The 27,763-nt window shown below is 49.2% G+C and overlaps 1 protein-coding gene across 5 annotated transcripts in view; it reads left to right on the top strand.

The window, feature by feature from the left end:
- The window catches only part of LOC116949761 (C-Jun-amino-terminal kinase-interacting protein 4-like), a 96,213-nt gene that overhangs the window by 48,582 nt on the left and 19,868 nt on the right, over positions 1–27,763 (top strand). For 3 of the 5 annotated variants that reach the window (XM_032967409.2, XM_032967408.2, XM_032967411.2), the window contains 15 exons: positions 2,977–3,127; positions 3,693–4,167; positions 5,508–5,625; positions 6,187–6,308; positions 9,262–9,319; positions 12,486–12,638; positions 14,070–14,124; positions 15,191–15,321; positions 16,354–16,413; positions 18,698–18,868; positions 20,892–21,012; positions 21,647–21,784; positions 24,298–24,471; positions 25,685–25,856; positions 27,303–27,548. In XM_032967409.2, coding sequence (XP_032823300.2) covers positions 2,977–3,127; positions 3,693–4,167; positions 5,508–5,625; positions 6,187–6,308; positions 9,262–9,319; positions 12,486–12,638; positions 14,070–14,124; positions 15,191–15,321; positions 16,354–16,413; positions 18,698–18,868; positions 20,892–21,012; positions 21,647–21,784; positions 24,298–24,471; positions 25,685–25,856; positions 27,303–27,548 — 2,345 coding nt within the window. The remainder of the gene's footprint in view (positions 1–2,976; positions 3,128–3,692; positions 4,168–5,507; positions 5,626–6,186; positions 6,309–9,261; positions 9,320–12,485; positions 12,639–14,069; positions 14,125–15,190; positions 15,322–16,353; positions 16,414–18,697; positions 18,869–20,891; positions 21,013–21,646; positions 21,785–24,297; positions 24,472–25,684; positions 25,857–27,302; positions 27,549–27,763) is intronic. The other 2 variants (XM_076072290.1, XM_032967410.2) reach the window with 2 other exon arrangements.

Below are 27,763 nucleotides of genomic sequence, written 5' to 3'. Positions count from 1 at the left end.
CAGTACTTTATCAACTTTTAATGACTATTAGCTACATCTATAGTTGTTGGAATGATGGGTGTGGTGTGCCGGGTACGGACATATTTTCTGGTTTACCCTCTCTGACAATGAAACGGGAGGTGTTAAGATGTTCAAACAGCAATTAGATACTCTTTGCGAGGCTTCTAATCTGTATTAACCACACATACTTGTGGCAATAAATGCAACCAAAACATGCTCTGAAACTTAAAGAAAGCCGTCCCTTGGTGTGGACCAATCAGTTTCAAGGACAATGCATATATTATCACAGTGTTTTTTGTTTGCATTTTGACTGCAGGTATTGTGGTTAATGCAGACATGAATCCTTGTAAAAAGGTTTCAGTTATGTTGCCAGAAAAAAGGGGAAAACCCCTATTATTATGCTCTGAAACTGTTTGGCCTACACCAGAGACAGCCTTCTTTTTTGGGCTACATCTCACCAGTATTAGACCAGAGAATGCCAAAAAGGCGAACGGTACAAAGGCGATGCAAGTAGCAGATCATTTATAGCTTGCGTCGAGCAGTTTGTATCATTTTTGATACTGGCAAAAATGTCCCACAGATATATTTTCTGGGTCTCTTACTCGGTCGGAGCTGGCTGACGTGAAGCCTTGGTCACCGCCTCCGTAGGCGCCCACCCCTACCATCTAGATAGCGCTTAACTCATCCATAATCGCATTACGTGTCAATGTTTTCATTCGTATATGGATTTCATAATGGTGCAGTAAGCGGCGTGAGTGCTTGCTGTGAGAAGGGTGGATGGCGGGGGAGCCTAGCCCAGGCAGGCTTGCTGATTTCAGTGGATGATTCATACCAGACACCAACAGCCCCCATTAGCTTAACCGTGGCTCTTACACTCTCCTTAATTGGCAAGTGCTAGAGGGGAATACAGCTGGGACAGTGGACCCGTGATACGTGTTCCTCCGGCACAAAATCACACTCATTTACCAACACAACACGGACCACGGTGGTGGAGGATCCACGAGATGCTCTCATCCAGCAGTGGATCAACAAGAGTGCTGTGCACGCCTCGTGTAGACCTTGGCAGTGAATGCTCTGTGGTTCAGTCTTCCGTATGACACCAGTCCTCGGGAGAAGCGAAAGGGATAAATGGGCCGGTGACTTAGATTTATTTTCTGCATCCCATTACCGCACACGCTCCACCGCAGGGCCGTGGGCATGGCTGAGTTATCATCACAGTTGTGGAGAGGCTCGGTGGATTTTATAGATTGGGAGGGATGGCTTTTAGGGGCTTATCTAGGGCCCATGATGAATGAACAATTCCTGGGAATGCATTTAGTGTGTGTGGTGTACACGGTCGTGTGATTGGATTATGCGGGAGTGTTTTGTTATTTTTATCAAGGGATGTTAATTTTAATTGTTAAATTTTCCACCAGCTTCCACCGAAATCAACGTGTCATTTGTCCGTCCGTTCCGTCATCTCATTTGCGGCTACGGGGGCCGAACTAATCTCGACCGCCGTAACCTCTTCCTTTGGCCGGTGTCACTGCTTCTCTCAATCTCCATCTCTTCCCTTCTGCAACATTTCCCCTGCTGCATCTCCCCACCTGGTTTCCTGTCTCCCCACAGCCATCTTAATCACATTTCCTTCACCTTTTGTGCACGTTGTGAGCGTGCACACGTGTGGTGAATGCAACGTGTGAGAGTGCCACAACATTTCCCAAGTGCCTAAATATCATCACTTTTCTACGTTTAAGACAGTAATCCATCAACCAAGTTAATCAGTATTGCAGTGTCGGTATAATCATCTCGCAAGTGTTTTTCCATGTCACCTTAGCTATGCAGCACGTGTTAGCCGTTAATTTATGAAAATCGTCATTTAATGTGCTGTAAAAAAAATACAAATGATCAAATCAGTCGGAATGCAACCAATGTCATATTTCTCTAACGGCGGCCGCCTACGAAAACAGGACTTTATGTAAACTATAAACCAAACTATTTTTTATTTTACCAGGTAAGTCCCACTGAGCTATATACCTCTTTTTCAGACGCGACCTGACCACAAATGATAGCTCTGCGAAGTGGTTTATGTGGAAATGTATAGCAGACAAATACTCTAAATGCGTGTTTCTAAATGTGGATGTAAAAACCGGAGGACCTGGAGAAAAATCCAAGCGATCACGAGGTGAGAGAGATATGCAAACCCCAAATGTGCAGGTGCTCAGGTTCAGGATCGAGCTCACGACCTCCTGCATGCCAGGCGATGGAGATAACATCTCGCCACCGCTTTGTCAGTGCACTGCCAGTGGTTGTTTCATGATACATTATCATGCTGGTTGATGCAGATGGGTTCAGGAGGGCCCAGGACCATTTATCGTCATGGCCGGGAATCGAACTGACTTTCTTAATAGCACAGTGCCCTGATCACCATGCCACACGTCCACCCAGTCAACATATTTACTTGGCGTTCCACTTTTTTTATATTGCTAATTTCTGGATGCTGCCACAGTGTCATGGCCCACACACTGGACTTTAAATTCACATGTTGCCGGTTCGATTTCTGAGTTTGGCAGTTGAAACAGTGGTGCAAGTTTATTAAGTCCTCCCACCTGTCCACCCAGCAGTATAAATGGGTCGACCGGAGTTAGTCGATCACCAGGTCACGTGTGTGGGGGGGGGGGGTAATGTGGAAGAATAGGCCAAATACCCTCTTGTGGGCTTCTCGAGAGCTCCCTGTAGTGATGGCCCTTCTGCCAGCCAGTAGCATTCCAATTTTTATTTAGAATCTTTATGCAGACTGGAGGAATCCGATGAGCCGTAAAGTTCTTTTAGGCAGATGTCTGGCAGTATTGGCAAGGGATTGCAGGGCTGCACCTTGCCCGTTACATATATTCGTCATTCGTCGGCAACTTTTGCATTTTTCCGTTGCCTTGAAGGAAACGATTGTGGGAGGGTCGTCAATTTAGTTAATGGCCGCCGCTTGTGGTTGCCTTGCAGGAGGGACAGGCCCAAGTCTCTGCGGCTCTTCCTGCTGCCGGGCCCGGAGCCATCCCCGTCCGTGCCCGTGGCGTCTCCGCAGGATGGCGCCGATGTCGTCGTTGGGGAGCAGTGGCGCAGGCCGCCCCTCGTGTCCAACACCAGCCTCAAGGTGAGCCCGCGGGCCGCCCTCCCGACCGTGCCTTTGCGGTGAGCTACGATCGACGAGTTGCGTGCGCGTGTCCATCCGTGATCCACGTGAGCGTACGTGCGTGCATCTGTGATTCCGTCGAACTTTGAGAGCCGCTGCCCGGCTTGCTCGAAACGTCCCCGAGTTGAATTTACCCTCGAGTTGCGTTTCGTTCAGAATGGGACACGGATGGAAACGTTTCGCTCGAAAGTTGTTTGGTAACAACCCGGCCCACCCAGGCTTGTGGATCGGCGAGAGCGTGAGCCAGTTTTTAATTTTCATGAGAAATTTGAATTGGTTTTAAAATTTAAAGAATCCCGATTCGGCTAATATATGTACGTTGAACTTCTTTCGCACCGTACATAGCCAAACAGTGCTACAGTACATTTGTCATTCACAATTAAATTGCTTCTGTGTCAGTGTTTTGCGTACACTTTCAAAGCGTCAGGCACATTTTTAAGCTCTGCGCTTGCCAGTTGTGTTGCTCGGTGAAAGCCGAACCAAGAGACGTTGATAAAGCAGGGAGCTGTCATTGTCACACGGGCAGGATGAGCTTCTGGACACAAGCCCAGGCGACCCTGCTGCAGGGAGGGAGGATGAAGCCGCTGCTGGGAGGGGGGGCAATGCTGCTGCAGGAAGGGTAGGCGACTCAGCTGCGGGGGGTGCGGACATCGCCACTGCAGGGACGGCGGGCAACTCTGCTGCTGCAGGGAGGGTGGGGGACGCTGGTGCAGGGAGGGAGGCCGACGCTGCAGGGAGGATGGGTGACACTGCTGCAGGGATTGCGGGCAACTCTGTTGCATGGAGGGAGGGCGACACTGCTGCAGGGAGGATGGGCGCTGATCAGCCTTCATCGCCCGAGGCCGGTGTAGCGGTCACCGCGGAGATGACGGCCAACGTGGTGGGGGCCGGGAGCCACGACTCCGTTGAGGTTGCGCTGCAGAACAATCTCAACAAGGAGGAGGAGCCACTGCCAGACAGCAAGCACTTAAACATCGAGGCAGTGCACGCGCCTCCTGGCGGTGAGTGTCTGATTATACGCAGAACACTTCGGATATTTTTTTTTTCAAACGCTTATATCGAGATTGGCCCTGCGACCCAAGTTTGGTTTCCATCTGCGGCGAACGTCAATGGGATTTGGTCAAAAAGGAAACAAGTGAGCTTAGCAAAGCACATGGTTGTGATATGACTCCCTTCAATTTCACCCTTCATGGCACTCTACTCTGGAGTTTATGACCCATTTAGAATGAAACCCGGCAAATGAGGCCGGCTTGGACAAATTAATTTACGAAATCCAAGTAAAAGTGGGTGCCACGTTGGCGAGATGTTAACTACCTCACCTGGTCCGGAGGAGGTCGTGGGTTCGATCCCGACCCTGACGCCTGCTGCTGTATATTTAGAGTTTTCATGTCTCTCTCTCCACGTGGTCGCGTGGAATTTTTTTCCGACTCCCCTGGTTTTCCCTTCACATTTAGAATCGACATACGTTTAGAGTCTTTGGCTGCTATAAATTTCTACACAATCAGCCACTTCATTGAGCTATCATTTGTGGCCAGGTCGCTGCTGAAAAAGAGCTGTACGGTTAGGTGGGCCTTGCCTGGTAAAGTAAAAAAAAATAGTTTAAATTTGAAAACCATTTTTTTAAAGGGTATATTTTTGTGCATCTGATGGTAATTGGTGATTACAACTTGGCTAAGACCATCAATCAAGCTTGCTTCACTTCTGAAGCCAAGTACGTTGATCAATTCGCTGACGTATGATCAATGGAACATTGTCATAAAAAGGCTCCTTCATTTGCTAAAAACATCTTAATATATAGACGACCGCAGAGCTTGGGTAATTGCCAGCACCACCCGGCTGTCTTGAAGCTTCTCTGTTGGTTGCCTCGGCGATTGTGAGATGCGATTTGCATGAACCACGCTGTAGAAAACTAAACATTATTTTTATTATCAAGCTCATCTGCATGTCGGCCGAGTGTACATTACCGCAGTAGAAAAGCTGCATCAACAGAACTCAAATCGCTTGATGATGCTGGTTGTAATCACCAGCGAACGGTCGTACTCAAATTGTAAATGTATTGGGTTTACTCTCCAACACACCGGTTTGCTGAAGTAGTAACTAATTAGCACATGTTATTTACATGGCAAACCTTACTAATTAGCTGTGTCGGGTGGTGGGTTAATGACACATTTATACTTAGACAATCTAACCCAAAAAAACCGTAATATTGGTTGCAAAAACCTACATTTTAAACTGCCCATAAGCCTATTGTTTTGCTTACATTTTGTTTTCCCATAATGCTTTACAACAACACACAAAGCAGTGTTGTACACCGTACTGAGTCTGCGCTCTTCTCCGCTAGACAAAGCCTCCGGCTGGGCCGGCGTGCAAGGCATCATCGAGACGACTCCAGAGCTCGGCTCGGCACCTTGCAACAAGGACGGCAGCAGGGGCCGCGACGCACAGCACGTGGGCAGCAGGTCTGTGCAGCGTGCTCGGCCCTCCATCCCCGCGAGCTGCGGGTTCGGAGGCTGACGGTCCACTTGTGGGCCGCACTTCCTGTCAGCGTGAGCTCTCCCGCTGACGTTCCCCGCGCTGAGCTGGGCCCGCTCCTTAAGGACGTTCTGTTGTGGAGCCTCGTCTGAATGACAACACGCAATACTCGAAACGATAATGTGGCCACGCTTTTGGCTCTTTTGAGCTGGTGGTCTAGACAGGGCTGTGAGAACATTGTACAATGGAATACGGTGGTCACGTGACATGCACATGGGGCATGTTGGGATGTGTGTGCCTCATTCCTGCTGTTTGTGAGCAGCAGTAGCAGCACCTATGCGTGTTGTCATTTATATTTGTTTATAACCTGCACGCTGCAGAAGTTGAGTTTGAATTGTCGACATGCTGTCATTTCTTTAGAACTGCTTTTTGTGTTTAGTTTGTTGTCCTTCCCCCGCACCTTCGATTAGCACGGTCGGCTACGTACAGGTGTGAAATAAGTTCTGCAAACATACATTGACATATTGGAGGCGTTTGTGACCCTTCAGTTGCAGCACACCCAGCCGGGCCGACACGGAGACCGGGGTCAACGACAGCTCTCTGTATGCAGAGCTTTCGTCAGCGGGGTCGGAGGTCATCTGTGAAGTGGACGAGGGGGCCGACCTGCTGGGTAAGCACGATTGGGGGGGGGGGGGGGGGTTCCCCACACAATGCTGAGCTGGCCATGACTATACTTCACCACTTCTGCAGGTGATCCTTATTGTCTGCTTTAGCTGTCTATATATATAAAACATTCGTTTTATACAGAGATTTATTATACCCAGGGAAGATTGATGCAATATTAACCCTTTTACATTCCGAGTCATCTGCAGGTTGAAGGGTGGGTGTCCCTTTCACCGATGAATCTCTGAACACAAGCGGTTAACGTTAATTTTATTTAGAGAGGCGTAGTGCCGGTTGTTTTTAAAGATGTTGTACTCACCGCAGAGAACTGTAGTGACAACGACCGCACTCGATAATAGCTGGTGCCAAATTGTGCCACACACTCCCGCATGGCCTTGTGTGAGCCTCGGTACCGATAGTGTTCTTGAATTTTAGTTTTGCTTCCTATTCCATTCCGATGTCGTTACACGTACAGTGAGGGAAAAAGGTATTTGATCCCCTGCTGATTTTGTAAATTTGCCCACTGACAAAGAAATGATCAGTCTATAATGTTAATGGTAGGTTTATTTGAACAGTGAGAGACAGAATAACAACAAAATCCAGAAAAACGCATGTCAAAAATGTTATAAATTGATTTGCATTGTAATGAGGGAAATAAGTATTTGACCCCCTCTCAATCAGAAAGATTTCTGGATCCCAGGTGTCTTTTATACAGGTAAAGAGCTGAGATTAGGAGCACACTCTTAAAGGGAGTGCTCCTAATCTCAGCTTGTTACCTGTATAAAAGACACCTGTCCACAGAAACAATCAATCAGATTCCAAACTCTCCACCATGGCCAAGACCAAAGAGCTCTCCAAGGATGTCAGGGACAAAATTGTAGACCTACACAAGGCTGGAATGGGCTACAAGACCATTGCCAAGCAGCTTGGTGAGAAGGTGACAACAGTTGGTGCGATTATTCGTAAATGGAAGAAACACAAAAGAACTGTCAGTCTCCCTCGGCCTGGGGCTCCATGCAAGATCTCACCTCGTGGAGTTGCAATGATCATGAGAACGGTGAGGAATCAGCCCAGAACTACACGGGAGGATCTTGTCAATGCTCTCAAGGTAGCTGGGACCATAGTCACCAAGAAAACAATTGGTAACACACTACGCCGTGAAGGACTGAAATCCTGCAGCGCCCGCAAGGTCCCCCTGCTCAAGAAAGCACATATACATGCCCGTCTGAAGTTTGCCAATGAACATCTGAATGATTCAGAGGACAACTGGGTGAAAGTGTTGTGGTCAGATGAGACCAAAATGGAGCTCTTTGGCATCAACTCAGCTCGCCGTGTTTGGAAGAGGAGGAATGCTGTCTTTGACCCCAAGAACACCATCCGCACCGTCAAACATGGAGGTGGAAACAGTATGCTGTGGGGGTGTTTTTCTGCTAAGGGGACAGGACAACTTCACCGCATCAAAGGGACGATGGACGGGGCCATGTACCATCAAATCTTGGGTGAGAACCTCCTTCCCTCAGCCAGGGCATTGAAAATGGGTCGTGGATGGGTATTCCAGCATGACAATGACCCAAAACACACGGCCAAGGCAACAAAGGAGTGGCTCAAGAAGAAGCACATTAAGGTCCTGGAGTGGCCTAGCCAGTCTCCAGACCTTAACCCCATAGAAAATCTGTGGAGGGAGCTGAAGGTTCGAGTTGCCAAACGTCAGCCTCGAAACCTTAATGACGTGGAGAAGATCTGTAAAGAGGAATGGGACAAAATCCCTCCTGAGATGTGTGCAAACCTGGTGGCCAACTACAAGACACGTCTGACCTCTGTGATTGCCAACAAGGGTTTTGCCACCAAGTACTAAGTCATGTTTTGCAGAGGGGTCAAATACTTATTTCCCTCATTAAAATGCAAATCAATTCATAACATTTTTGACATGCGTTTTTCTGGATTTTTGTTGTTGTTATTCTGTCTCTCACTGTTCAAATAAACCTACAATTAAAATTATAGACTGATCATTTATTTGTCAGTGGGCAAACGTACAAAATCAGCAGGGGATCAAATACTTTTTTCCCTCGCTGTATGGCACGCAAGAAGTTATATCGACATCTCAGCGGGTGTAGATGGCCACAATGCGTGGCCGCGAGGGGAGGTAGTAAGGGGCAGGTTACGATTCACCATCGGCGGTGGAGAACAGCTGGGTCTTGAGTTTGAACTGGAACGGAGGCGGCGAGGGGTGCCAATGTTCGGAGCGGTGTGTGGGAGTCAGCTATTTATCATCCGTAAGCCAGGCAGCTTTGGGAGTTACTCAGCCAAGAGAATGGCAACGCTGCTCGGCTCAATCCGAGTGCTGCTCGACTGCCACAAAACCAGGGCTGGAAATTTTTCGTAGGTGCCTCATTAATTTCAATGCGGACTTTTTCATATCCATTCAAATAAATTGGAGTCTTTTTGCACTCTCCTTAGCCTGTCAAAAAGTCCCATTAATTTTAATGGGGATGCAGAAATTATTATTTTAAAAAAAATTAGATTGTTTTACAGCCTGGGAATTATCCATAAAATTCCTGATGATCATGATGGTGGTACCTGCAAGATCCCCCGTGTAGCCTTAACAGACTGTTGGGGCAAGTGCTGTTTGCGAGCACCGATGAAGGCCGACACGACACACAAGGGGGTGGGTGGCCAACACCAGTGCCGATGTTTTACACACCACACCAAGTACTAATTTGAGGCTGAGTCGACCTAGGAGAGGCCCAGGACTCATTCAGATAATATTCACTGGTGTTGGCAATGAGCGGGTATCGAACTCAGGTCACCGGGTTCGTATCGCAGCGTGCTACCCGCTACACTACAACTCCCTCACTACCTGCAAGCCTTTGTGTAGAGATGCCTCTTTGCTAAATGCATCCAGCAAGCTTGTGACACCCATTGAATGACCTTCCAATCTTGCTGTCGTTCCTCCCTCACAGGTCTCGGGGTGGAGGTTGAGAACCTAATAATGGAAAATGCACAGCTCATGGAAACAAAGTACGTGCAGTGTGTGTGTGCGCGTGCAGTGTGTGTGTACATGCAGTATGTGCGGAATGTGGCGTTCAAAACCACGTCCTAGGGATATTCTGAAAAAGCTTCCCCGAATAGCAATCGGCCAATTAATCGATAATTTATAGTAATAGTGATATCAACATTTGGCATATTTGATGTGGGAACTCAGGAGATTGATTCCCGATCAGGGCCAGTATCAGTGGTGAGTAATATCTGAACAGGTTCTGGGCCTTACTATCACCAACCTGCGCTGACCAGTCTGGTGAAGTACAGTAAATCCCTGGGTTGCAGAAGACCCGATTTATAGAAATTCGGTTTTACAGAAATGCTCCCATAAATCATCTTAGCAAAAAAAAGTCAATCTGCGGACATTTGTGCATTAGTTACGTAAGCGCAAGCTGTTCAGCACGGTGAGGTTGTGCTCCACCAAAACACCGCCTTCACCGAGGCCGAGTTTCACGAGAATTCAGGATAAATGGAATTTTTAGTAGCTTTAAGTAATTATTTTCCTTTTGTAGCATTACGTAATTATTTGTTTAATATGCTTGGAATTAACTTTTTCTCCAATGTCTCATGCTATTTTTCTTCGTTTCAAGTTTTATTTCACGAGCCTTTTACTCTACGTACTTGATTTAACTCAATTACACTTCGATGGCTTATGATCTCAGCCAAAAGCGATCGGAGAAGTCTTGGCCTAGCCTAATGTACGTTTAAACGAACATTCTAAAGTGACTGCTTTCTGTTAACAATTTATATTAAAATGTTCCGTGGTATTCATAAACAATTGGATACAGTCTACGTTCCATTAGTTCCATTATGGGTAGTGTTAGGTTAGATGTTCGATGAAATTAAATAATCTTAGGAATTGCAGAGTATGTACAGTGATGCGATACACAGGAAGCGATAGGAAACGGATGACAGCGTGATACAGTACTGAGAGAAAACGCACTCGTTATCGGGTAGAGGAGGCACAACTATTTCCGGCTTTGGGATTTTATCGTTGATTTTGGGGGAAAAATTTTTCAGTTTCCAACATACGGATCGTTCTCGGGAACTTGGGGAACCCGTCGACTGCCTGTATTGTCAAACAATGCTCATTATCTAAAGACATGGTACTGGATTAACCTTGGGCTGTACTTGGTATTATTTTTGTCCTTTCTCGGACCCAAATGCTTATGTGCGTGTCTCAATGTGAACTTGAACCGAGAGCCAGGGTTTAAGCCCTCGGGTTATGTGTATACATTTTGATAGTTTTATCCCATAATTACTTCTCTTGTGACGAGCTAAAAGGTCTCATTTTGAGCGCTGTTAAGGCAGCTGTGATGGCGGCATTTGTGTTCAGCAAAAGACACTTTTAATCTGCAAAGACTGTGCTGCAGTTTGGTTGCTGTGTGCGGTAGACCCATAAGTGATCATTGGGTGAGGCCACGCGTTGCATTGGGGGCACACGCGGCTCTCCAGACCTCCACGTTTTGTGTGACCGCAGCCTTGGGTCTCGTTGCTGTTGCAGCTGATAGATGGGGCGGGGGGGGGGGGGGAAAGCCCTGGTCCAGAGAGCTGGAATTCTGCCTAGCTGGGGAGACAACAACAATAACAACAGAAACCCGATGTGTTTAATAGATACATCAGTCTGTGTCATGTGGATGAAATCACTACGCAGACCAAAAAAACACAAAAAATACTTACGGCACGAGTTCAGTGCGCTGTGTCCGAGGATACGTCGGCCCTCAAATCCGCCTCTACCGCTCCCCGATCACCCCTCCCCACCACCCGTTCCCCCATTACTAACATTAACATTAATACGTGTGTAGTGACATGGAACGGGTCACCATGGCGCGTAGCGCTGGTTGCTGGCAGAGAAGGGGATCTGCTGTTGTAGCAGCCCTGTCTGCCAGCAGGTCGCGTGATAGGCCGGAGAAAGGGATGTGGGCAAAGGTGATAGAGGGGGCACGTGAGGGAACCTTCTAGTGGGTTCTAGAAGGGGGGCGTGGCCGATGGTGGAGCGAGGCCACGCTGGGTGGATAAAAGGGGGCATCCCGAGCAAGGTTCGGGGCTGTTATTTGGAGTGGAACAAGTCGGCGTTGGTCAGGCAGCCTGTTAGCTGTCCTGACCATAGTGTAGTTACTCCTTGTACCTGTGAAGGCTGTAATAAATAGAGTGCCTCCTACTATTAGTGTCCCTGAGTGACTCACTAGACGTATTAAACTTATATTGACTATATCATGCATTATACACAAACGTATTCCCGTGCATTTATAATACGTTATATTCTTGGTTCTTTTGGTGAAGTCACGTTTAATAGGAAAAAAAAAACATTAAAATAATTAGTTGAAAGTAACAAAAGCAAAAAACCCACGACGTTTCGATCGCGACACAAGCGGTCTTCATCAGGCAGAGAGAAAAGTGGGGGCAAGCCTCCAAGTGTAGTTATGTCAGGTAACACATCGTAAAATATATGATACATTATAGTTTTGGGTTTTTTAAATATATATTGGCCAACCCGGTTCGTATGCACGTATGTTGAACTTCTTTCGCACACCGTACTGCTTTTAGAACTGCCTTTTGTGTGTTTAGTTTGTTGTCCTTTGGCGTTCTCTGGTTTTACACTGGTGGTGAGAGAGACTAGGCCCTAAAAAAGGCTGTCTCTGGTGTAGGCAAATCAGTTTCGAGGACAATGCATGAATTATCACAGTATGTTTGTTTGCATGTTCACCACAAGTACTGTGTGTGGTTGAATGCAGACTTGATTCCTTACAAAAGGTTTCTATTTGGTGTTTGAACACCAAACTCTCTATAAGCTATGGCTCATAACACTCCGTAACAGTGCAGAAGGAGCTGGGGGTCACCTCACGGTGTGGCTACGTACGGTGCGAACGAATTTCATCATACGTACATATACACAATTCCAGCTAACCTACCGTGCTAATCGGAGGCGCTGTTGAAATGCAAATTCCGGCTAGTGCCAGCCATGCTCCGGGGGGACAGCTGGGATTCCCCCGCATCTCTCTCTCTCTCGTGTCGCGCGCCCCCTTACTGGACATCCTTGGGGATAAAAAAAAAAAAGAGCTTTGAATATCCCGTCAGGATTTCCCCCCTCCTCCACCCCAGCGCGTGAGCAACTCACTGCGATTGTGATTCTGGCGCCGTCCAGGAACGCGCTGAACGTGGTGAAGAACGACCTCATCGCGCAGGTGGAGCAGCTGGGCAGCGAGCGTGAGTCCCTCCTCGGGGAGCTCTGCTCCCTCAAGGCCAGCAGGGCTCGGCTGGAGGGACGTCTCAAGGAGGCCGAGGATGACCTGAAGAGGTGACAGGGGGGACGATGAGTTCAACATGTAAAGCGTGTGGTTTTTTTGTTGTTGTTGTTGTTGTTGCGTGTTTTTTTGGTTCGTTGTCCTTGCCGCCCCCACCGTGCACCTCCGATTTAGCACGGGTGGCTACGTACGGCAACAAAAGAAGTTCAACGTAGTTGAAGGCCGAATGCAAACGGACGCGTCGGTGGTGCAGCGTGTGCAGCGTAACACACCGGTCCTCACGGAACAGCCCAAAATCAAAACTCGACGCACGTTTGACACGATTCAAAGGTTTATTCGGTCTCCTGAGACTTGCTAAAAAAAAGGTTAGTCGTGACCGTTGATTTGGGTCCCGTTGAATCGAGGGAACCGTCCGACCAAGTCTAGGGCACGAGGAGTCTCAACTCTTGCCGTTTGGAACACGGAGCCAGCCAATCGTCACCAGGCTTGGGGCTGCTCTACGGCAACAGACGGTGAAGCTTCGGGTTCAGCCGCTCAGAATATGCGACTTCCAACTGCTTTGAATCACGAGAACTGATTTTGCCCCACGACCATCACCCCGCTTGATTTTCTGACCGGAGTTGCGTATCGTGGGGAAAATAAATAATTGCTGCTAAAAAATGTATTTTTAATTCCACGCACCACCGGTGTACCGCGAATACGTTCAGATACATCTCGAGATGCTGTACTAAATAGTGGGGGTTGTGTATCACAGGGATTGAGGTGAATGTTTATTGTAGGGACTCGGACCAAATCACCCAGAATGTGCCTGGTTTCATCGGATCTTGTAAAGCCAAGGAGGTTTGAGCCCGGACAATGCTGTGGTTACACAGCATTCTGGTTACCACCCTGTGGTGAATGGCGTAGGTCGACCGGAAGCTCATCTTCACTTTGGTATTGCGCTCTTATATCAATAACCTGCTGGAGGTATATTTGAGGGTCCAACTATCTGGCTAAAAAAAATCAACTTGCAAATTGAATTCACCCACCCACTCATCCAGTCACCCACTCATGCAGTCACCCACCCCCCCATCTACCACCCCACTCACTCGCTCACTCACTCACCCACCCACTCATCTACCCACCCACCCCCCCCCACCCTTTCACCCACTCACCCACCCCACCCATCCCACCCACCCCACGCACCCGCTCACCTCCCCACTCACCCACCCACCCACCTACTTATCTACCCACCCACCCCTCCCACCCTTTCACCCACTCGCCCACCCCATCCACCCGCTCGCCCACCCATCCGCTCACCCACTCATTCATTTCACCCACTCACTCACCCACCCACTCACTCATCCACCCAATCACCTACTCACCCACCCACTCACCCAAATGAGTCTCATTTATGGTATTCTCTAGTTTTTATCTGGCTCAACAAAATCAACTTGCCACTTGAGTCTGGGCGACTGGGATTGCTCTCTCTCTGTGTGTTACAGGACCAAGCAGGAGCTGGAGCAGGTGAAACAAGCCAACAAAGACGACCTGGATGAGGTGAGCTACATCAGAAATAATATATTTTGCATACGGGTTTTAATTTGTAGGTTTGTCTTAATATGTAGGTGTGTGTTATGTTGCAACTTTGATTTTTATCATCTGTTAGTACTTTTTTCTTAATTAATTTTACTCTTTGTACTTTGACTGTTTGGCAGTCAAAATAAATAGTTTTCATCCTATAGTAAGGGAGACCAAATTAACTGTAGCTTTATCAAGATGGTCATTATTGTAATGTTTTTATTGCAAGTAATTTTCAGTTTTTGGTTATGACTGGCTATTAGGCCTGTCTGAATAATGCTTTTAATAAAAAATTTAAAGTACCTCCGTTTAGCACGGTTGGCTACGTACGGTGCAAAAGAAGTGCTCCATGCATACATACAGAGCTGAAAGATGCTTTTGGAAAATCCATTACAGAAACTACCCAGGCGAGACAGCACTTTTAGTGACCGTGTAGAGACATGAATATAACTCCATCACTAAATTACAAGATTGCACACTCTGCCATGATGATGATGATGGTGACTACAAGGTCTTTCTCATTATGTATGTAAATTTAACTTCTTTTGCACCGTACGTAGCCAACCGTGCTAATCGGAGGTGTGGGGAAAGGACAACAAACTAAACACAAAAAGGAGTTCTAAAGAAATGAGTTTTATTACGGGGACCATCTGGGCATGTGGTCGCCACCTTTGAGGTACAAACAAATTGAACATGGTGGTAAGCTAAATATATCTGAATCGTAGAAGAGGGAACAACTAAATGTGAATGCATTATCTGGAGTGAGCAGTGTTATCATTATTATCATTGCTTTACAACTAACAAAAACTGGGGCTTCAATAGTCCCCAGGAAGACTTGACACACCTCCAAAGGCGGCGGCGGCGGCAGCAGCAGCAGCCGCCGCCGCCTTTTTATTTTTTAATTAAAAAAAAAAGAGAGAAGAATCCTGCCGGGGAGAGGGGAAAAAACCCCCCACGACAGGTGGGGACGCGATTCCGGTCCTGTCGCCTGCGTTTGTGAGCGAGTGGCCGGCGCCGGCGCTCGAGTGCATTGCGTGCGTCGCAGAACGACATGCCGATGGCCCAGCGCAAGCGCTTCACGCGGGTGGAGATGGCGCGCGTGCTCATGGAGCGGAACCAGTACAAGGAGCGGCTCATGGAGCTGCAGGAGGCCGTGCGTTGGACCGAGATGATCCGGTGAGGGAAGCCGCCCCCTGGGCGAACGGTTGCTCGTTAGCTCGCTCCGCGATCGCGTCGGCGTCGGCGTCGGCGTCGGCTGAGCCGCCACAGCCCGGGTACTCTCATGCAGCGTGAACGTTGATGTACGTCCGGATGTCGGAACGTCTTTTGGCCGTACGTACGCAGCCAACCGTGCTCACCGGCGGTGCCGGGGGAAGGGCAAGAAACTAAACACAAAAAGCAGTTAGAACGAAACTGCGTTTTCAATCCAGATGATTGAACAATTGCATAGCCCCCCCAGTGGTTTCCTAATATAGGAAGGAAGAGCGTTCCAGACGGCCACAGAAGCGCGTCTGAAAGCATGCGATGCGGTGAGTGTCAACCAACAGAACTTCCGATTTTTATCAATTGAGCAGCGTTTTGTTTCATGCAAACCACTTGTGCGCCGCTCGCGCTGTGCACGGTGGCAAATCGTGACTAGAAAGTGTGCTAAACATTTCGATTTAAAGCTTTCGCGACTGCAGGGATTCATATTCTTGGTTCTTGTGACTTTACCGAAAGAACCAAGAATATGTATTAAACATGTTTATCACTGTCAACGCTAGTTTCGTGGAACGGTGGTCCAGTGGTTTATGCAATAGTTACATTTCGATTTAAAGCTTTCGTGACTGCATGGATTCATCTTCTTGGTTCTTTCGGTAAAGTCACGTAGAAGGGAAATAATAAAAATAAAACATAATGAAATAAAATTCTCACAACGTTTCGGCCACAACACAAGCAGCCGTCCTCAGGTGAAGAAACAGAACTGTCGGAGCGCTGTCTTTCCGACAGCTCTCTTTCTTCACCTGAGGACGGCTGCTTGTGTTGTGGCCGAAATGTCGTGAGAATTTTATTTCATTATGTTTTATTTTAATTATTTTATTATTTCCCTTCTACGTGACTTCATGCAATAGTTATACTAATGTCTGGGACAGCGCCAGCTAACATTCAAAGAAGCACATGACGAGTTTGACTGGAATGTTTCTGTTCCCGAACGTGATGTCGACTCAGGGCCTCACGGGAGCAGCTGAACGCCCAAGAGAAGAGGACTCGGTCATCCATCTGGCAATTGTGAGTGCTGTCCTACATCAGTGATGGCTTATTAGAAGCAGGGCCAGCTTGCAAGCGTCAAATAGTGCACGCTAAACGTGATGTAACCCTTTCCCGTTCCGATGACGTACGTGTACATCATTAGTTTTTCTTCCGATTCCACTCTGGTGACGTACGTTTATTTCCTAAAAATGAAGCCGGAAGAAAACTGAAACAAAATAATAACTTTATCGGTACCGAGGCTCCCACAAGGCCATGCGGGAGAGCGTGTGGCACAGTTTGGCGCCAGCTATGGTAGAGTGGCGGTCGTGTCGCTACATTTCTCTGTGATGAGTATGCAATGTCTTTAAAAATAACGGTGCGATGCCTCTCCAAATAAAATTAACGCTAACCACTTGCGCGTTCCGAGATTAAGCGCTGAACAGGACCCACCCTGCAACTTGCAGATCTCTCAGAATGAAAAAGCGTTAAACGATACATCTTGTTGATTAATCTGTCAACTAAAACCTGGTTCAAGCTGGCTTTATTTGAACAAATTCTTGTAGAAAAAATGGCCAAAGTCTGATGGATTAAATCTATAATTTGTTGATCCATTTTACTCACCATCCCTGCTTGTAGTAGAACACATTTGATTGTATTTTAATCAATCGTGGATGATTGATTTAATCAATCGTGCATGCCAGCTATTTCTGCACTGTTACGGAGTGTTATGAGCCATAGCTTATAGATAGTTTGGTGTTCAAACACCAAATAGAACCCTTTTGTAAGGAATAAAGTCTGCATTAACCACACAAAGTACTTGTGGTGAACATGCAAACAAGCATACTTGAAACTGATTGGCCTATACCAGAGGCAGCCTTATTTAGGGCCTAGTCTCACCACCAGTGTAAATCCAGAGAATTCCAAAACGCGAACAGTACAAAACAGTGCACTTATCAGAGCATTTCTCGCTTGGGTTGAGCAGATATATTGTGGGACCTTTTTTTCCTGTACGATACTAGCAAAACATGTCCCACGATAGAGCATATACACACATCGGCCTATTGGCTTTTCAGCAGGCAATCGGCCGACTACGAGGAATGCTTTCTTTGTATTTGGAGACACAAAATGGACGCGTGTTAATACAGGGTGGCCCAAAAGTCAGGACACATCGGGATATTTCATTTATTTTACCAATGGCATTATAGCATTTTAAGTGTATTCGTGAAGTTAATATTTTATTTATTTTCGTTATTCATATATGATTCTTCTTCCTGTGGGGTCACCTCAAATCCGTCGTTTACAAAACTTGACCGAGAACCCTGAATGAATTGAGACCGCAAAACATCATTGATGAATGTTCAATGGTTACACAGCTGTAAATATATATTAAAAAAAAGCCGTAAATTCATTGGAAAAGCAAATGAGCGTGTGCAGTCATGTTAATGGAGTCGGTTTGAATATTTGTTCGAAGAAATGAAATCACCCTGTGTAATTTGTTAAAATAAATACAGTTGACTCTCGATTTTCTATGCCAAAAATCACTACTATAGGTATACATTATGTGTAAGGTAAGAAAACACTTCCCTGCTCCCGTGCAGAAGACTCCACCCACGAAGTGGATAGCAGAGCCACGCCAATCACCATCAATCAAACTCCACCCACTGTTGTAAAGATATGCAACTACTGTACTGTAGAGGCGATCACGTCGATTTAGGATTAACCGGAGCACATATTTGGTCGGTTTAAGCACGTGACTTGTAACAAACATTTCCAAGGATAACAATGTGTAACTGTTTTTAGATTAAAATAAAATGTATCACGCACGACGTTTCGATCGCAACACAAGCAGTGGAACTGCTGGATTATATTTTATCCGCCTGAGGACGACCGCTTGTGTTGCGATCGAAACGTTGTGATTTATTTTATTTTCTACCCACGTGACTTTACCGAAAGAACCAAAGAGTATGGATTCCTGCAGTCACGGAAGCTTCAAATCAAGATTGTTTTTAGATGATTCATTTGGGCTTAATGGAAAATCCATGAGTTTTTAATTTATGTCAGAATCTCAGGTGTGTGGTTAATCCGCAAATCAGATAAACCCGCATGCAGATAATCGAAAGTCTACTGTATAATAGATCCTATGTGTCCTGACTTTTGGGCCACCCTGTACACGTTTGTAATCAACGAAGGGCGTTGTTGGGCAGCCGGCTGACTTTGAGCGGCGTACAGCCGCGGCGGGCGCCTGACCTTGCCTGCCTGAGCTTCCCTGACCTTGCCTGACCTTGCCTGACTTTGCCCGCCCGCCTTTTTTTTTTTTTATCAGCTTCAGCCGCCTGTTCGGGCCCTCCGGCACGGCAACGAGGAGAACGTCCCAGCCCAACCTGCGTTACAATGCCCCGAGCAGTCACGTCACTCCTGGCGCGCCCCCCAAGAGCACGGCCATCGCCCAGCTGCCCGGCGACAAGTCGCGAGCCTTCGACTTCCTCTACGACGAGTTAGGGTCAAGCGCGTGCGGCGGGCGGCGTCGTTGGGGCCCCCGTTCGGATCTGGCGGCCTCGCCCCATGGTTATTAAACTGCGGGCGCGCTGTAAGCTTAATTTCTATTTACTTGGAGGCCCCCCTTCACTAAATGCGCCCGATGACGTAGCTTACAAAAACGGTGACATGGTAGATTATGATTTGGACGACAGGGGTGTGCTACAAGAATTAAGTAACGAGTGACAGCGATTGAGAAGGTACTTCGGGTAGGGGAGGGGCGGGAAGGAGTGGAGGCGCGAGGGGAGGGTAGAGAATGAGTAATCAAGAAGAGCTGAGGCTTTAAGAGAGGAACGGAAGGAGATTAAGGAGGGGGGGCTGCTTAATGTGCGAGGGACGTTTGTAACCGTAGTAATAATGCTGCGCGCTGCCTGGTTCTCTCACAGCTGACGCTAAAGATCCCGTGACGTCATTCGCAAGGGTAGGCCATTGTGTGACAGCGTCAGGGTCCAAATTTTCGCCAATTATAAAAAATTAAGTACCTGCAAATGATTCGATTGGGGCTGCGCATAACAATCGCTGCCTTCCACCAGCAGACTGATGCCCCAGGTCACTCTTGCAAATGAGACTCATCCTGGTCTCTGGTCACACAATGTGCTTGAAACGTGGGTTCCCTTCTCCACCAGATCTGAGATCTAGATTTAACAACGCACAACGGTGCTCACAGACAGCAGGAAGGCACGACTCTCTTCATGCCTTGCCTGCATGTCATGTGACCACCACATTGCATGCACAATGCCACTCAGCCTCATATACGCCACCAGCTTAGACAAGAGAGCATTGTACATCTAACGTGGTTGTCACATGATAATGCATGCTACGTATATTGGATGGGAGTCCAGCCTTCCTGCTGTTGACAGCTTTATGTGTTAAATTTGTTTTGCAACCTGCACGCAATTAAAGGTTGTGTGTGGTGGGTTTTGTCGTCGTTTGGAGTTGGGCCTCAAAGCTGTCACAACGGAAGTGATGGCTGTTAGCTCAAGTCGGTCGCTAGCGATGAGGGAGCACTGTTGAATTAGTTATTATAATTGTGATGGCATTTAATTACCCTGGAAAGCCTCGTCACTTCTCGAGAGAGTTGTTGTTGTTGGTAATGGTTGCTCAATTCCATTAATGGAGCAGTGGTTTAGCACAATCGTATGAACCCGGCCATCTGAGTTCGATTCCAGGCGATGGTTAAAACGAGTGACAGATATCTGAACCTGTCCCCTGGCCTTTCCGAGGCCAACTCGGCCTTAAATGAGTACCGGGTACAGTGTGAAACATCACCACTGGGGCGGACAAAGGCAGCTGCCATGGTACTTGCCCACACCGTCACCTCGAGCGCAACGCCGGCCTTTATAGGTGCTCGCAAAAAGCACCAGCCAGGTAGCTCAGCGGGAGAGCGAGCAGCTCACAATCGGAAGGTTGCACGTTCAAATTATCTGTGGGAGTTGACTCAGCCCATCGTCTTTCCCAGAGTTGATAATACAGTGGTTGTAATATGTAGATGCCGCTTTGTAGGAATGTGGAATTTCCACCTCTGGCTCAGGGCTGTAAGCAGGAGATGAGCACTGCCTTAAAGCTCTTTTGAGCAACAAATTGCTTTCACTTAACGACGCTTGCCCCCCAAAAATCCTGCGAAAGGCCACACGGGGAATCTGTGTGTGTGTGTTTGTCTTTGTGTGGGGAGTGGTCGTGTAGCGGTTAGCGCGCTGCACTATGAACCCGGCGACCCGAGTTTGATTCTCACTGCCAACACCAGTGACGAATATCTGATTAACCGAACCGATCCTGGCCTCCCCGAGGTCGACTCAACCTCAAATGAGTACCCGGTGCGGTGTGTAAAATAATCACCGCTGGGGAGACAAAGGCGGTCGGCGTGGTGCCGGTCACCCATCCCCGCGTGTGCCGAGCCTGCCTTTATAAGTTCTCGCTATAACAACACTTACCCCCCACAGTATGTTAAGGCTACACGGGGGATCTTTGTCTTTTGTGTGTAGCCTGTCCCCGTCACGGAGAGAGCAGAAGCGAGAGCAGTACCGCCAAGTGCGTGCTCATGTCAAGCAGGAGGATGGACGGCCCCAGGCTTATGGCTGGAGCCTGCCCAATAAGTACAGACAGGTGCGGTCGCCCCCCTCCACTCATGAACTTCGTGTTCCTCCGATCCGCCACCCAGATGTTGGTATCTGTATCATATAAGTTTGTGTTGAACTAGGACATCCGAATCTAACAGAGAGGGTCCTTGCCTATAAACATCTGGAAGTTACCAGCGTTGGCTAAAGCAAACCTTGACTGCTGATGACACACTGTGCAGAGTTTGCTTGTGTTGAACCCAATGCTGATGAAATTACGCACTCCGAAAAGACTGCGACTGATGAGATTTGTAAACAAAAACTAAAAAAACTTTGGTTTGTGATGTGAAGGGTCAGATATGGGAAGGGAGGTGTATTATTGTAAGCTTAGTTATTTTTGTATCTGGATTTATCCCCATTTCTGATGTGTGGGTCTTTTTCGACACTCTGGATTACCATAAATGATATTTCGTATCATAATCCATTTTATTTAGCAATCCAAATTCCACCGGATCTCACGATGCTGTACAGAACCAAGGGGGATGTACATATATATTTTTTAGAGAGTCTGCCATTACACCTCCAGTCAAATATGGAAACAAAATATTTACAAACTTTCCATTGAGTATTCTTTTAAAAATGTAAAATAAAAATCTAACTTATATATGTTTTACTTTCTTCAGATTTCTAGAATGGGTGGTGTTAATGGTGGTGGTGTGCGACAGAAGAGCAGTGCATCTCAGCTGGACGAGGAAAAGGTGAAGCAGCTCCCGGTGCCTGTGTATTGCCGGCCTCTCCACGAGCAGGAGCCCACCATGAAGGTGAACAACACGGCCTCGTCGCGAGGTCCCGTCGCGAGGCCCCGTCGCGAGGCCCCGTCGCAAGGCCAAGTCGCGAGGCCCCGTCGCTAGGTCCCGTCGCGAGGTCTCGTCGCGAGGCCTAGTCGCGAGGCCTCGTCGCGAGGTCTCGTCGCGTGGCCGCGTCACGAGGCCCCGTCGCTAGGCCGCGTCGCTAGGCCCCGTTGCGAGGTCTCGTCGCGAGGCCTCGTCGCGAGGCCTCGTCGCGAGGCCTCGTCGCGAGGCCTCGTCGCTAGGCCCCGTCGCGAGGCCCCGTCGCGAGGCCTCGTCGCTAGGCCCCGTCGCTAGGCCCCGTCGCTAGGCCCCGTCGCGAGGTCTCGTCGCGAGGTCTTGTCGCGAGGGCTAGGCCGCGTCGCGAGGCCCCGTCGCGAGGCCCCGTTGCGAGGCCGCATCGCTAGGCCCCGTCGCGAAGTCCCGTCGCGAGGTCTCGTCGCGAGGCCTCGTCGCGAGGCCTCGTCGCGAGGCCTCGTCGCGAGGTCTCGTCGCGTGGCCGCGTCGCGAGGCCCCGTCGCGAGGCCCCGTCGCGAGGCCCCGTCGCTAGGCCCCGTCGCGAGGCCCCGTCGCGAGGCCCCGTCGCGAAACCGCGTCGCTAGGCCCCGTCGCTAGGCCCCGTCGCGAGGCCTCGTCGCGAGGCCTCGTGGCTAGGCCGCGTCGCGAGGCCCCGTCGCGAGGCCGCGTCGCTAGGCCGCGTCGCGAGGCCCCGTCGCTAGGCCCCGTCGCGAGGTCCCGTCGCGAGGTCTCGTCGCGAGGCCTCGTGGCTAGGCCCCGTCGCGAGGCCGCGTCGCGAGGCCTCGTCGCTAGGCCGCGTCGCTAGGCCGCGTCGCGAGGTCTCGTCGCGAGGTCTCGTCGCGAGGTCTCGTCGCGAGGCCTCGTCGCGAGGCCTCGTCGCGAGGCCTCGTGGCTAGGCCCCGTCGCGAGGCCCCGTCGCGAGGCCGCGTCACACTGTTCCGTCATACGGTGGCCTTGAGAGTGTGTCTTTATCCTTCGAGGTTTAAGGAGCACGCGCCCTCAGTTAAAAGATCACAAGTTCAGATCCCGGCCAGCGTTGACTGATTCTCACGTCTTTCTGGAGTCAAATAAAATTACCACTACTTTGGTGGGAAGTAAACAATGATTGTCCCATAGAGAGACTGATCCCTGGCACAAAAATATTGAGTTATCAAACTATCTCAGGGCAGCCAGAAATTGTATATTTATAATTTATATGTAATTTCATTTTGTAGAAAGTTGTAATACATAGGCACTGTTTAAAACGTAGGCTTTGCGACCAATATTATGATTCATAATTATTTTTTTTGCACCAGATCGTGTTAATACACTCTCCTCCACCCAACACAGCCAATTAATAAAATTGTCATGTATATATGTATGTTGAACTTCCTTTGCGCAATATGTAGCCAATCGTGCTAATTGGAGGTGCAGGGAAGGACACCAAACTAAACACAAAAGGCAGTTCTAAAGAAATAAGTTTTCAATCCACATTACTTAAAAGTGCATAGCTCCCAGCGGCTTCCTAATATCGGGAGGAAGAGCGTTCCAGACGGCCGCAGAAATGCTTCTGAAAGCGCGCAATGCGGTGACCGTCTAAACACGTGATGAACAAACGTCTCGATTTGTGACTGCTTCTTCAGCAGCACCACCCCGTGCGCCGGAGAGCGATCCACAGCCACCGTCGCGAGTGAGCTCACTGGTAGTTACAACCGTCATCATCGTGCAGTTCTCACTACTCACTGATCTTGTTGGTCCCCTACTCAATCGTTAAATGTTGTCGATTGCTCTCCAACGCAGCGGTGTGTGATGAAGCAGCAAGAAACTGGCACGTTGGTCACGTGGGAACTTTATTCTGTGGTCGTGTCGAGTGGAGGAGGAGGGCGTTCAACACGCATTTCAGTCGTGTCATCTGACCCCAAATATCAAATATGAATCATCGCCTCCATTGCTTATGTAAATTCTAATTGTTTGACTTGATAATTAAAGAGGATACGTTATGGATCTTCTTCATCTTCTTTCGTGTGGCTGATGTAGATGCAGAGCAATAACTGTATTTCACTTTCAGGTGATCCAGACAGATAACGGTGTCAGGAGCAGTACAGTGTATCGCTGTGATGTCTCCTTTGTATTTGTGGATCTGGCACTGCGTCGTTATATGTTGTACAGTCTGTTCTGGATTGACCACAGTCGCCCACTGGAGAGTTTTAAATTTTCCATTTGTGCATCAGGTATCCGCATATGCCATGGTTTGTGCGGATTGGGTTTAGAAGTAGGCCATGAGCTGAGTTATGGATGAGAAATATCAACAATTGACGTCACATAGTTGACAATGATTGGACGAGGACATTGATGAAATCGCGGTGACTGATTACACACTGCTGACAGCGACTGTAGGATTGTGGTGCGCTGCTGGTTGGCGATAATTGCCGGGGGGGGGAAATGCTCGACAACGATGACGGCTACGAGTGGTTGCGCTTTCTCACCAGCTGTGGTGCGCGGCGGGAGTGAACCTGTCGGGCGGCCGCACCCGCGACGGCGGCTCCATCGTGGGCGCCAGCGTCTTCTACAGCCACGCGGCGGAGGCACCGAGCGGCGAGCTCGTTGAGAGCTCCCCGCCGGCCTCGCCGAGCAGCCTCGAGCTCCTGGACCAGGAGCTGCAGGTTGGGTGTCTGTGTCCGTGAGCTTTAACGGGGGGGGGGGGGGTATGTTTTGTCGATGTTTGGTCGATCCCAGTTGAGCTAGAGGAATCTCACGCTAGAGGAATCTCGCGCAGCGAAGGCCGTACGTGGCCGACCAGGGTAGCCGTGGGGCACCCTGGACCAGGAGCTGCAGGTTCGAGCCCATCTCTGAGATTCACAGAGGAATGTTAAGTAGATGTTCAGTTGGTTACCGTATATCTTGATACGGGGAAAAAAATGTCTTGTAGATATAACTGCTCAATCCAAGCAATTAATACTTTCACACTTGCATTGCCTTTGAGCTGTTTGCCTTTTGGCAGTATCTGGTCTAACACCGGTGAGACAGCCATCCAGAAGGCTGTTTGGTGTAAGCCAAATCAGTTTCAAAGACAGTGCATACATTATCAGAGCATGTTATTGCCGCAAGTGTTTGTGGTTGATGCATTTTTATATTTTATTATTTTATTGTTTCCCTTCAACGTGACTTTACTGAAAGAACCAAGAATTTGAATCACTGCAGTCACGAAAGCTTTAAATCAAAATCTTAACACCTGTTTTATTTCTAGAAAGGGTAAAGCAAAGACTTATTTTTCATCATACTTATATCCCAGTTGAGCAATAGGAATCAGCGAGGCCTAGTCTCACATGCTGTTGGACCAGATGACGCCTTTTGGTGTTGGACCAGATGACGCCTTTTGGTGTTGGACCAGATGACGCCTTTTGGCTCTAAGGAAAGCTGTCTCGGGTGTGGACCAATTAATTTCAAGGACAGTGCATACATTATCAGAGTTATGTTTTTTGTTTGCATTCCGACCGCAGGTATTGTGGTCAATGCAAACATGACTCCTTGTAAAAAAGGTGTCAGTGTTGTTGCCAGATAAAAGGGTAAAAAAACAATTATAATATTTTGCTACTGGCAAAAAGGAGGTTCCAATGGTGTAAACCGTAGAGTTTGTTCCCCATGGAGATGGAGCGATGAAATCGGCTCATGCAAAGGTGGTAGATGAACCGTCACATCGCAGTACCATGAGAGCTGACGATGGCTTGGGGATGGCTTCATCCAGCAGCAGATTGATCATGTCTGACGACGACGACGACAATGGCAGCTTCGTGTACTTGTGCATACGCGCGCGCGTGTTAAAATGAATTTGCGCGCAGAAGAGTCCGGCACGAATGCGAGACCTCTCCTTCGCAGAAGCATCAGAGGGAGCTGCGGCAGGTGGACGAGCTGTCGAGCCTCGTGTGGGTGTGCACAAGCACGTCCAGTGCGAGCCACGTGCTCGTCCGCGACGCCAACCAGCCCGACCGAATCCTCGAGCAGTTCGCCGTGTGCAGCTCGCACATCCTGTGCATCGCGAGCGTGCCCGGTACGCGCGGCCAACCCGAAGCTGGTCGCTTCCATCCTTTTAGCTTTTACACCCCCCCCCACCACTTGCACACGCGAGTCGTGGCCGAGCCAGCGCAGTCAGGAAGCGCGGCGGGGGTGGGGGTGGGTAGGGGGTTGCTTTTCCACTGCACTAGCCGTGCCATGTTGACGACACGTCGCACGCAATGCGCGATCTAGGCAGGGGTGCAGGTGATGCCGTGCCGCCGCTGTGTTAAAGAGGCTACGTCAGTACGTATGTGTACGTGTAAGTACTTATGTATACACACACGTACTTGTACGTATACATACATACTTGCTGAACAACACCGGGCGCATTGCACGCTGTCATCAGCCTCGCCCCGAGCACGGCTTGCCCCTGAGCCAAGTGAAGCACGGCTAGGTTCCGTGCTCGATTCGATAAAATATCGGTGAAAAACAACCCTTGTGCCGTGGTGGCCCCCCCAGTCCTGGCACGGCTCGGATGTGCAAGTGGACAAAGGGGGAGGGGGTGGGCGGGGATATTCCTCGCCCTGTGTTTCCTGTGCCGTGGTTCTTGTTACTGTCACACTGTCCGCCGTGTCTCGCTCTTCACCGCATTGCGCTTTGCCATCTCCGCCTTGCGCCCAGTACTTATCACCACCGCCCTTGTGCTGTGTGTCATCACATGGGGCACCGCAGAATACACTGACTGGGTTTCATCTCTGGGAGCGGATATAATTAGGTTGAAATTTCGAATGCAAACATGTAACAAAAGTACAATTTACAAGAAATCGGAAGCTAATTTGCGCATTTGATTGTATTTATTGATTTCGGTGTGAAGAAATTCGAGCAATTATTAGGGACAGCCGTAGCTAAAAACAGCATCACGTATTGGGCCACTTGAGCTTGCTGTACTTGACCAGCTCAAATACCGGGGAGACTTGCGAGCCGTGTTACACGAGGAAAAACCAGGCATACGCATGGATCATGTTACGCCTTCCTCCATGCGTTTGCCGTCGGAAGTATTTAATTTGTCATCGATGCCGCCGTCCACCGATGGATATTCGTAGCTCGTAGCCATTTCCGTCGGGGCACGGAACGTAGCGCAGAACAGGAGCTCTGACGCGGGACGCTACGTGCCTGCTCATGCCCATCGCACTTCCCCTTGGCCTAGCACCCAACGGGGCCAGTCGTCAGGTCTGTTCGCTCCGGATTATGTTTCCACGTTTTGAGCACCCCTCTTGGTTGATGTGGCAGTTATAGTCACGTAACTCCCTGATAGCAACGCAGCTTCATTCTCTAGCCTCATTCACATGGGATCACCTTAACGGGAATTATCAAGCGCCCCCATTACATACAGACGGACAGCCAGGGGACGGAGCAATTGCGTGAATGTTTTCACCCGACCCGCTTCAGCTCGGCCAGACTTCGCCTAAAAACAGTCTGCGTTTTCAAAACCAACTCGCAGGCGCCCGAGAGACAGACTACCCCGCTGGGGAAGAGATCCAGGTGGACGCGAGCCTGAGCCCGCGGGCTCCCTGCGGCGGCGGCGCCGCCGCCGCTATCCCTAGCGCCACCGCCGGCGACGTCGCGGACGGGCCGGCGGCGCTGGGGGGCCTCGTGCTCGTCGACTGCACCACGACCTGCGCCGGCGGCGAACCGTCCGGCCGCCTCTCTTCAGGCGCCAGTAGTCCCACCCCGCAGCTCAGGCCAGGTTTGTGCGTGTGGTCGTTTTTTTGTTTTTTTTTGGGTAGGCGCTTTCTTCGTCATCGTCGTAGGTTGAGAGATTCGCCAACCCGCGGGGTAGCGGCTTGCACCTGCCGGGGATCCAGAAGGTCGGCCTCCCCGTCTCCTGGTGCGGCATTTGGAAGGACGGTTGCAAGTTCCTTCAATCCCTCCCCGCCGCTCCCACGCGCGCCGCCTCTGTCC

Source organism: Petromyzon marinus, chromosome 37 (genome assembly GCF_048934315.1).
Source record: "Petromyzon marinus isolate PM22_M1 ecotype Great Lakes invasive population chromosome 37, UKy_Petmar_22M1.pri1.0, whole genome shotgun sequence".
NCBI classification, from domain to species: domain Eukaryota; kingdom Metazoa; phylum Chordata; class Hyperoartia; order Petromyzontiformes; family Petromyzontidae; genus Petromyzon; species Petromyzon marinus.
The sequence above is the reverse complement of the archived record's forward strand: the minus strand, read 5'-3'. Positions and strand labels throughout refer to the sequence as shown.